At 37.3% G+C, this 12,291-nt stretch overlaps 1 protein-coding gene across 1 annotated transcript; it reads right to left on the bottom strand.

Annotated features, from left to right (window-relative positions):
- Window positions 1-35: 35 nt before the first annotated feature.
- On the bottom strand, window positions 36-809 carry LOC109162580. Its single transcript, XM_019311250.1, has one exon. It carries the CDS (start codon window positions 807-809, stop codon window positions 36-38), a length of 774 nt encoding a protein of 257 aa, XP_019166795.1.
- Window positions 810-12,291: the final 11,482 nt, after the last annotated feature.

Here is a 12,291-nt window from a genome sequence, read left to right as displayed (position 1 = left end):
CCCAGTTTCAAAGCAAAAATTTTGCTCGCTTCTTTCTAAGAGTCGAGCAGGGATGGGGTAAAAGATTGTGCGTTCTGTACCTCGTCCCCCTCAGATAAGTGCCCGGGCTGAGTATCAGAAGATTGTGAGTGACGAATTCCCTGATCGTCAATGATGTTTACTTCCAATGACGTGACGGTGGGGATCACCAGCGGTGCTGTTGAACCAGCTTCTAGCTCATTTTGGCTATCAACAGATGCTTTTTGAATGACCAATTGTGCAGTAGCTTGAGGCGCTGGGTGCCACCTTTTCCGTGGAGGGACCAGCAGTGGCTGCCGGGAAGGCCGTTGATCAGTCACTCCCAAGGCTTCACGACGTAGTTCATTCAAGGGCTTGTCTTTCGTAGTCCGGCATTCAGATGTCACATGACCAAACCTACGGCAGTCTAGACAGTACAGTGGGGTGTACTCGTACGTGACTCGTTGGCTAAACCCACCATACGACCCATTATTGATCCAAATCTGATCCGTCGGGGAGGTGCTCACATCCAGTTCCACACAAACTCTCGCTGTCGAAGGTCGATTGTGGGATAGTGTCGAAGCATCTACCTTCAGTGGGGAGCCAATGAGGTTTGCTATCGAGTAGATGGCTCTCTTTTCGTGGAGATGAGCCGTCAGACCCTCTAATGAAATCCAGACGGGCACAATCGGTGATTCATATTCAGGCCGGAAATCAGGTGTCCATTTAAACACTCGCATTAAAGATCCCTTGATTGACCACGACTTCCTTAGCCAGCATCTTTGGAAATCAGTTTCATGATCGAAATTCATGAGAATGTGGCGTTGATCCAGGAGGCCTAGTGTGAATGCGCCTCCAAATCAAATGAGTTCAAAGGCCTTTCTGAGTTCCGCCATCGGCGGGCGATATTTCACAAATTTGCATACCAGAGCATATCTGAATTTGTGGGCGAAGATGTGGACGTCATCGTCTGAAAAGGAGATGGCGGGCATTCCTTTGTATCGTTCTGATGGGCGGATAAGAGGAGGCATGGTAGTATCCGAGAGAATGTCTGCAAAAGAGCGAGGAGGGGGCACGGCGGCCCCCGTCGACGCCGCCATGAGGGGTTGCGATCGCAACAGGCACCAGCTGCGGAGCGTTTTGTTTTTCTGTCCGCAATTTGTGTAGCTTCTACGTTTCTGCATTGTAGTATCTTTTTTTTTATTATTATTACAAAGGAATGGGATACTCATACAATCTATTTTGGGATTGTGGGTTGTGGAAAGTGTCGGTTTTTAAGTTATCAAAATAACCGATTAAAATTGACATATTCAATTTCGATCGGTTACGTGCATTAAAAAAAAAATCTGAAACGACGTCATTTTGCATCAGGGCGCACAATGCAATGCGCGCCTTAGTGCACGATATAAATTGCCGGAGTGATAGACATTCACTTTTTGGTGGTTGTGGATACATGAAAACCCAAAACATTGGGTATGACTTATCATTGATTCAAAAAGGAAAAATAGAAGGGAACTACAAATATGGAAAGCATGATTATTTTGTTTACTAGATGATCAGTGGTAGAGCAATAGATGTAGGCGGGAACCTGTGTTGAAACAAAACAAACTAGTTTTAAATAAAGATATCTCTAGTACCATTTTAATTGTTTCACTGTGCAGTAGGATGATAATAGTGCTTGTAAAGTACAAACTAGAATGATTAATTGATGATCATATGGTTTAAAGGTTAGTTCTGTATTCTTGTCAGATTTACAGTTTATAGAGAATGTAATGCAGTCTTAGGTCCCTGAGTTATACCCAAGTTCCGACTCAGTCCCTAAGTTATGATCATATCTATTTTAGTCCCTCAGTTATAAACGAAGTGATGTATTTGGTTCCTGACCGCACGAGTTTAGCTCACTGATTCAGTAGACAACATTCGAGAGAAGAGACCCAGGTTCGAAACTTGGTCCAAAGTATACAAATCCCATATGCGCAACATCAACATTTGGCCCTGTAAAAATCAATGAGTTACCGTAGTGAAAGAAGGATAAGGAAGTGGATAGGCTTTCAAATGTGTGTAAGTAAATTTAAAAAGAGTTAATACCACAAATGGTCCTCTGACAATTAGGCCCCGTTTGGTTCGCGAAAAATATTTGAGAGGAAATGGAATTGAAATTCCATGGAAAAGAAATTACCGGGAAGATTAATTACATTGTTTGGTTGATGAAAAATAAATTACTGGGAACATCGATTCCATTGTTTGGTTGAGTTTAGAATTGTAAGGAAAAATGAGTATAAAGACAATTATACCCCTACATAATAATAACAACGACAATAATAATTGTAATTAAGAAAAATTGATGAGGGTATAATTGTCATACTTGTTTTCTATGGAAAAACATTTTCCATGGAAAACAAAATACCAAGGGGGGCCATGGAAAATGTTTTCCTCATTTTTGAGGAAAATGTTTTTCAATGGAAAATGTTTTCCATGAATCAAACAAAGAAAAATCTAGTTTTCCTCAAATTCAAGGAAAACATTTTCCATGAACCAACACATGCCCTTAGGTTAGTACTCCTTATAGTCTTTGACTTTCAATTTGACCAAAATGCATACCTTGACTTTCATTTTTTACTACAAATAGTCATCCGCTAAGATGTTTGTTAAATCGGTGTTAAATCTAGAGGTATTATCGTCATATATATATATATATATATATAGGAGTGATCACATGTGGTCATGTTGTTAGGTGTGGTCATATGGTCAATTATAGGTCATTAGATTAGATAGATCCAATGAATCATATTAATTAAGATTTTTTCAGTATTTTCACGCACATTCTCCTACCCAGCGAATTGCAAGGGTAAACTCGTCATAAAACACCGGAATAGGGGAAATCACATTGTTGTGTGTTTTATTACACTATTGGTGATTGTTGTCAAACACTGTTGGTGTATTCTGGAAGCCGGCCGCTATAAATGGCCATTGTAATTACCATAACACGGGAATACACCATTGCTGTGTTCCACTGTGGTGTGTTTTATTACACTATTGGTGTATGTTGTCAACACTGTTGGTGTATTCTGGAACCCGCCCGCTATAAATGGCGACGGTAATTACCATAACACCCCCACTTACCAAAACGTGCGAAAATTCTCAGAATTACCACTGCCGTTAGATTAAACTGATTCAACGACACAGATATGACCACACGACCACACCTAATGACATGACCACATATGAACGCTTTTCTATATATATATATATATATATATATATATATATATATATATATATATATATAATGGTCATAAAATCAAAATGTTTACAATTTTTCACCAACAAGCCTAATTGAATGTTGGAGAATAACCTAGAGACCTTTTCACAAAAGCCTTAAAACAATAGTCGAATTAAGTATTTATGCAACAAGTTGTGCATAATTAACATAGAAAAATAAATGTTTGACCGCTACCACAAGAGATGTGGCACAGACCTAATTTCCTGAATAGCTGAACAACGTAAGGTTCGTCTCAATTAAACCCTAATCCTTAAACAATCCTTAAGTAAAAATTGGAACATCAAATCTAATTAATACTGTATAATGCTTTTGATTTGTGTAAAATGAGATTGAAAATTGGATTTGAATAAATTAGAAATGAGATTATGAAAATGCAAAAATTTATATAAAACACATTCACTATATGTATTATCACAATAACTATTATGTGTATGTATCTTGAGACTCATAATCCCCAGCCCTGTGGCAAGCTAAGCTAAGCTCTTTCACAGTTAATGAATCTATCTCTCATTTCAAGTTCCTCTTTGTAGATCTTGAACCAAGTTCTCCCTCCGTTAGTTTCGATCAGCAACGTAACGTAACGCAACCCAACCCATTCATTCAATTTGTCCACCTATATTAGCTCCTTCTTATGTGCCAAGCTATGAACGAAGAGAATATATATGCATGCCCACAGATATTCCAAGACAATTCACAAGAAATATGCATGCGATATAGATGATGATCCTAATTCACATATAGCAAGAGTTATCGAAGCTGCGGTAAGATACAACATCTAATCCATGTATTTAAAGGCATCTAATCTCTGTATAATTTCTGTAATAGTGATAGTGGTGATACAACATCTTTTAAGAGCTAGGCATCTAATCCCTGTACAGTGGGTCTACCCAAACCAAACCGCTTAATCAAGTTTGATAGGAATTAATTAAAATCGCAGCTGAACCTTTAATTTTTAACGAATTAAAGGCTGCCTACGTACTCCAGATTTGTCTGGGATCAAGCCGCACGTAGTTCTTGGGTTACATGGATGGATCGATCAAATGTAGGCCTTTTTTGAATATAAAGTGTAGTTTGGTTTCAGGTTATGATTTTTCTTCTTGAGCCTCTTCATTTTTGCAAGCAGCCTTTCTCGGACGTCACCGTCGAAGTCGGAGACAAGAGCTTTCATCTGGGACTGGAGATTATTCTTGGTTTTTGGGAAATCATGAATGACTTGTATCTTCTTCTTCGCTTTCTTGTCGGCTTCATCAGCGTAGCTTTGCTCCAACTTCCTCTTCGTGGCTTCCAACTTCTTCTTCTCTGATGACGATGACGCCACCGCAGCAGGGCCAGGGCCAGGAACTACTACTTCTTCAATCTTTTTCTTCAACTTCAACTTCAGAATCATCTTCTTGGCGGTGCGGCAATCTTGGGGTTCAGCCGATGATTCGACGTCCATAGCTGATCGATGAGTGCTGATCTATCCGCCACAATATAATGATATGATCGAATTAATAATGGTTATAGGGATTAGGGAGGGAGTACACGAACTATATATATATATATATATATATATATATATATATATTTATTGTGATTTGTGGGCGCGAACGTACGTGCAGTGAGAAATGATAGTACTTGGTGCTTAAGGTTAATTAATTTAATATTATCAATTATCACTTTAAAATTAAATCATTTAATTTATAATTGAGAAACTTCATTATTAATATGTATAAATGTTATTTTAAATTATTAATTAAAGATCCCAAGAAATATAATTTTTTATAAACCAAGACTATGTGGTGTAATGGTATCCGGATTGAACTTTCATTTGCAATAGAGCCAGTAGCCCCTATATATATTATATTGGTGAATCAAGTGAGAACAAACCTAGTAAAGAAAATTATGAACCAATTTCAACATTAATTGTAAAATAAAAATAAAAATGAAATATATCAAATCAACATTAGCTTTAATTATAAACGGCATTATATTCACTACTAATTACATATAAATTAATGTGTCAACCGGCATTCAAAGGTGGTTAATATTAGATAGAAAACACTCCAGGAAAATATTAAAAAATAGGTACGTACTCCATCTCTATCTATCTAGTCTAGCTTTTAGACCAACAGTGTGTGGATTGAAAATGGATCTTGAAAGTGTTTTTACGCGTACGTTAGTTTGGCATCCAGAAAGAGCAGGATATCTTGGGGTTGATCGAAGTTGCGGAAAGCGTTGCGACTTTGATTGTCCCTGACAACCTGAACTTTTATAATCTTTTATAATCTCCTTTTCCCTCATTAAGCCACTCCCTTATCTCAAGTATTTTCAGTTCAAGTTGCACTTTTAACCCACCTATACTTCATTGGGTTTTAAAGAAAAGTTTGTTCCTTTCCAAAAAGAGTTTTACTCGTAGTAGCTGAAGCATAAAATAATCATAATGAACCATATAATAATAATAATAATAATTATTATTCTAACAACCTAACCTCGTAGTAGCTGAAGCGGAAGTCGTATTGATCTCCAGCCATAGTTGATATCGTTGTTATGTTGCCTCTTGATCGGTAGACCTACAGGTCGATCTTAGCCGTTTTGTCTCATACTTGACTCAGATCCCTAGTTGGTGTACTGATATTTTCCTCAGTAGTATGAGTACCATATAATGAATAATGTATCATGTATCCCATCAATACAAGCTTTATATAGGCACACTGGTGGAATACAGACTTAAACCTAAATGTCCAGTCCAACCAATTATTTAATAAGCCTAGTCCACTTGCACCGCATAAGTAAGACTCATAATATATAATATATATTATACGGGAAAGTCTTACACTTTCAAGATCCTTCAAAAACCTTGCCCTTTAGGCATTTTGGAGCACAAACCAAGGTCCCTCTTTTTGCTATGAAACCCCTTATGAATCAAAGCCGATGCCTCTTCACCCAAATAGGTTTGAAGTACACCATTATCCTGCACATTCTTTAAAACATGTCTTAATTGATAAGCACAATGAAACTTTCGGAGAAAAGTGTTGATCATACCTCTTTTATCCCAAGTTTGCATCCGAATCATTTTCATTGGGGTTGACTTTGGTGATTGAGGTCTTGATGGAGTGATTTCATTCTTTTAGTTCTTGAGGGCGCAAGAGGTGTCATCTTTCTCTTTTTCCTTAGCTAGACCACAAGAGGTGGTCGCCTTCATCTTACCTTCTTTAGGTAAACCACAAGAGGTGGTCTCGTTTTATTTTTCTATTTTTCTACCACAAGTGTCTTTTTCACATATTTTCTCCATCGCATCCCTTCTATCTTCCTCCTTGCTCACGGTCATAATGGCATTCACCCTTTCTTTCGGATTGTTCTCCGTTGTGCTTGGTAAAGCTCCCCATGGTCGTTTCGACATCATACAGAACATTTGGGCCACTTGTGTTTCGATGTTCTTCATAGACATAGCATAATCTTGCTTTACCGAGGCTATCTTTTGGGTGATCTCTTGTTTAAGGAATCCTTGGTCTCTCGTCATATCAGTGTTCACTAACAGAAACAACCCCAGCTGATTTTCCACGACTTATGCTCTCTGGTTTACCAAACAGATCCCGGACATTGACATGCACTCCAACACCTCTCACATAGCCACCGTGCTCATTGCTGCCAAGAGATGCTAACAGTACATCATTCTGTCTTTTAGCTTGGAATGAGCCTTGACTTATCTCTTCACACTACTCAACATATTTCAACACAACAAGATTTATAAATTACATGCATGTTAGCAACATTCTCATCAAAAATATATATATTTTTTGTTTTTTCGTTGGGATCGGAATGTACTTCTATCTTCATATATTTTATATCGCGCTCGAACCCAATCCAAGCTACGATCACAAGCTGCTATGGTCGATGTAATAGAAGCACAAGAAGATTGTGAAGACAATAGGTCGCATATCATCCACTCGGGTTGCTTTCCAGCATAGCCCCTAGACCCTAAAAAAGTTTGATAAACATTATTTTTATTGTTATTTTAAATAATATTTTTATAGTTAAATTGTAAAAGTTAATTAATTTTATATTTATTTATATTTATTATTGGTATATATTTAGCGTTATTAATATTGTTTAATTTTGAGTTATTTTTGTTATTAATTTTTTTAATAAAGTTGTAAGCCCAATAATCTCTTAACATCATTTATTATTATTATTATTATTATTATTATTATTATTATTATTATTATTATTATTATTATTATTATTATTTTTGCTATTATTATTATTATTATTATTATTATTATTATTATTATTATTATTATTATTATTATTATTATTATTATTAGCTAATCACAGGAACTAATCAAACGGAAAAGGAGCTCGCAAACTTAGCATCCTTTTCGGCCATTGACGAAGCTACGATCCAGTAGCCTCAACTCTATGGTTGTCCCTAATTTCTGCGGCTAATTCGATCTCGAACGAGTGTGGAGAAGCGGTTACACTGAATAGTATATAATGAGGGCGATAATGGAGAAGAAGCATCAATCTACCCCGGACCAATTCCAGTCGGTATGGGTAGACTTTCCGGCAGTGGCTATTTATTTTGGGTAGCAGCGGTGGTGCGGCAATTCCAACAGGTTGGCAATAGCTACAAATTCTTCGGCTTCTTATTCTTCTTCTGGGCTCTTGGCGGTGACTTCTAGTAATTACCAAGCAATTTCCACAGCAAGCATTTGCAATTTGTTTAGTCTCTAGTTCGGCAGTAGTGCAGCAAAATTCTTTTTCTCTTTCCTCTTATTTTTCTTTTGATTATTTAATTGCAATTATTCTTGTTCCAAATCTGAGAGTAGTATTGTTAGAATTGGAAAATGTTGCTTAATGCTTAATTAGTTAGAGTTTTTCTTTGTTCAGCTTTATCAATTTTGTGACTAAACTTTGTTAATTCCAAAATTTCTAGTCTTCGTTGATCACTTGCTATTTAGTTTCAAGATTATTTAATTGTTTTTCTTGCCTTTATTTTCTACTTGCGGTTTCATTTGGTTATATACATTCTAATTGTCGTTTAATTTAATCTATTTATTTTTTGCATTTTGGTTTAAGTCTAGAGGTAAGGTGAAAGTCTAGAGGGGGGAGGGGGGGGGGGGTGAATAGACTTTCAAACTTTTTCGCACAGCACAACAATTGCTAAGACAGAGATAAACCAAAACTCTTAACTAGATTGTTAGAGTATGGTGCACAGCGGAAATAAATAAACATAAAGTGTGTGTGAGATTGTGTGAGCAGTATATCTTCGTGAGAGCGAATATGTAAAGAGCGGTATGTACAGAAAGCAGTAAAGAACACAAGACAATTATAGTGGTTCGCGAGGTGGTGTAATCCTCCTACTCCACTTGCTCTTTTCTCCAAGAGCCAATTCACTATATCTATCACTCCTTGGTTCCAAGATACAATGAATTTCCGTGATCTAGTGCTTTGATCACAAAGCCCGCACTAATCACGCCCAGTGACACCACACTGCTGCTTCGGGTTTCACGTCGCCGCGCTACTATCCCAGGATTTCACGACTCCGCGTTACTTTCCCCCCGTCTTCCACACTCCGGTAGAAACGTATCCCGTGATCTGGTGCTTTGATCACCAAGCCCACACCAATCACGCCCAGTGCCTCCGACACTGCTGCTTCGGATCTCACAGCTCCGTGTGACAATCCAGGATTTCACAGCTCTGTGCTACTTTCCTCCCTTCTCTTGTTTTGCTCCAAAACAAGTGTTGTCTTGCTTCCAACTTCTGAGACTCTGTAGATTATCTTCAATGATGCGCAGGTCTCTTTGATGAAGATAAACACTCTGGAATGATTTCTCTTGACAGCTCTGAGTGTTTTCTCTTTTTGAATATATCAAGTAAAGCACTTGATATTTTGCTCTGCTTTGCTCTGTTTAAGAACTCTCTGAATATTTTTCTTTTGAAGCTCTCTGAGTTCTTTTTCTCACACTTGAAGATTTTAGCTCTTTTAAGCTTAATTGCTCTATTCGATCCTTTGATGGATTCGAATTTTCTGCTCTCTTATTTTTGAGTTCGTGATCTGCTCTACTGCTCTTCTGCTCTTGTTTTCTTCAAGTCTTCATATCTTCATCTTTTTATAGCTGGTAATGAGAATCTGTCCGTTGGAAAGAGACACTCTCATTTTTGAAATCTTGTATCTTTTGTCAGAGATCTTATCTTGTCTTCTGCAAAAATGTCAGAAAGAGATAAGCTAGCCGTTGATGGAGTTTCATCTCCATGTGAATGAGCTCCCAAACTTCATCTGATATTCCTCTGGTTTTACGTTGAGTGGAAATATCTGGGTCTCAGTTTTGGTGTAGAATGGCTTCTCTGATTAGCTCTGAAGTGGTCCTTGTATCTTTGGGATTCAAAAATAATCTTTATTTTAATCCCATACTAGTTAGACTAGTATTTTCCTTGTGAGAATATTTTTCACTGTAAGTTCTGCTTCATCTTCTTCATTCTCACGTCTGGGTGTTCTCAGACTTCAAACTGGCTTTGAACTTCCACCCAATTTGAATTTCTCCTTTGTAATTGACACCCAATTTCAATTGGCTTGTAATTGGCACCCAATTTGAATTTCTCCTTTGTAATTGGCACCCAATTTGAATTTCTCCTTTGTAATTGGCTCCCAATTGACTTTGACTTGCAATTGGCTCCCAACATCTCCTGGTGCTCCAATTACTTCTCAATGTTGACTTTGAAATTGGACTTCTCTTTGAATTTCATCTCAACTCCGAATTGCTTCTCTTTGAATTTCATCTCAGCTCCGAATTGCATCCCATACTACAACTTGAATTGGCTCCCAATTTCAATTCTACACTGAAACTTGCTCCCATACTACAACTTGAATTGGCTCCCAATTTCAATTCTACATTGAAACTTGCTCCCAATTTCAATTTAATTTCTCTGAAACTGGCTCCCAATTTCAATTGATCTCAATTTCTCTGAAACTGGCTCCCAATTTCAATTGCTTCGAAACTAGCTCCCAATTTCAATTTCTATGAAATCGGCTCCCAAGTGCAATTGCATCTCAATTGCCACCCAAGTGAAAATTGCTTCGAAACTAGCTCCCAATTTCAATTTCTATGAAATCGGCTCCCAAGTGCAATTGCATCTCAATTGCCACCCAAGTGAAATTGCTTCCCAATTTCCACTTGTAATCGGCGCCCATAGCTTAAACTAGCGCCCAACTCCATCAGATTAATTTAATTTGACTTCTCAAATTTTACCTTGTAAAATTATTAATGGTGAGTTTCGAACTTAAGCCATTTCGAATTATATATCAAGCATCATCCACTTCATCCGTACAGCTTTTGATTAAATCTCCAATCACATTTGATGTACTTCTTTCTTTCCATAGATGCTTGATCTCTAAGTCAACTTCATGCATTCTTCCAATATTAATTTTCTTCACGAAAATTCTTCTGGGATATCTTCTTTGAGTAGTAGCGACGTGAATTCATATCATTCAACTTCTTCTTCAATTTGTCATTTTCTCCAGACAAATTCTTGATTTTCGGCTTTATATCTTCTTCTTCTATTTTCATCCATTTTTCTCTGTTTTTCTCTTTTGATAATTAAATAATTTCCCGATCATGGTCTAAGACTCTACTAGACCTATGAAATAAAATTGGGGGATCTACAAATACAAATTTGGCATATCAAAACCATTACACTTTATTCCTAACAATTTCCCCCCTTTTGATAATGCCAAAACCTATACTCAGTCATTGGCTTTAAATCTTTGAAAAATAATCTTTTTGCTCAATTTTATTTGACAAAGCCAAGAAGAGTTTAACAAATGGTTTTCTAGACACAATCAAAAGAAACTTGTGAATTAAATTTTTAGACAAGCTCCTAAACGCATCTTGAATTATTTTTTTTTATTTTGATCATCATCAATTTTTAATTTTGTCGTGCGTTTGACATATTTCTTGTCTTTTAATTCACGAAAGTCTAATTACATTAAACAAATAAAATTAAAGACTCAAAATAGACCATGGGAAATTATTATTGATATATTTCGAATTTATAGAGAAAAACGCAACAGAGGTTCGAAAATAGAGAATATCAGCTTAAGAGAATTTTCAGATTACCTTCTGGGTTTCTTCACACCAAAGTCTTTCTTCAAAATTTCCTTGACATGTTCTCTGAGCTTGAAGAAATCATCTTTGAACTTTGCATTCTGAAATTTCTTTGTAAGCTGTCCGGCCATGTAATGTCCAAAAGCTTCTTTGATGTTGTTGCCCGGAAGAACTCCGTTTTCCCACCATAAGACACATTCTTCGAAGCTTCTTTCTTCTCCAAGATTCATGCCCATATTTCCGGTGAAATCTCTTAGTTCATACCACATCTCGGTTCTTTTCCTTTTGCCTTCTTCTTCTTTATTCTTTTCCGAGATCCATTGGGCTTGATCGGCTGCAGGCCATTTCTTGATCATGCTTGGTAGATTTTCCTTAGTCCATATTGTTGTTTGAGTGGCGGTACCCTTAGAGCATTCGAACCAGCCACGCTGTTCAGCAACCTTTGATGTACTCGTACCAAGACTCGGATTCGCGAACTGAGCAAAACCAATCTGAGATGGTCCTTGTGAGGATTGTCCGCGGCTTCGGCCTTTACCTTGAGTAGACATTACTGGCTGTTGTTGACTTCCAAGAATAAATTCTTGTTGTTGCAAAGCCAAGTGACTGAGAATTTCTTCCCCCCTTTTGGCGTTATCAACCAAAAATGCAAGGGTCTTAAAATCTCGGTCTTGGTTTGCCTTCACAGTTTCAACACTGTTGTGCGTTTCAATGGAAACGGTTTGCACGTTGTCCAGCTTGTTTGTTGTAACTGCGAGTTCAGCTTCAAGTTTGTTGATTCGGCTTTCTTGATCTTGAATCGCCTTAATTTGTCGCAAGTGACGTTCGTTGTGAATCTTTTCAGCTGCTTCACGCTCCTTCTTCATGAGCTGAATGACTTCAAGTAAGCCTTTCGTCACTCCTCCTTTCAAGATTCTTTCTGCTTTG

Source organism: Ipomoea nil, unplaced genomic scaffold (genome assembly GCF_001879475.1).
Source record: "Ipomoea nil cultivar Tokyo-kokei standard unplaced genomic scaffold, Asagao_1.1 scaffold2951, whole genome shotgun sequence".
NCBI lineage: Eukaryota > Viridiplantae > Streptophyta > Magnoliopsida > Solanales > Convolvulaceae > Ipomoea > Ipomoea nil.
Note: the sequence above shows the minus strand (reverse complement) of the source record. Positions and strands in the feature narration are given on the sequence as shown.

Excerpts from the sequence above, each read along its gene's own strand:
- LOC109162580 (XM_019311250.1), bottom strand. The coding sequence starts at position 809 with ATGAATTTCGATCATGAAACTGATTTCCAAAGATGCTGGCTAAGGAAG.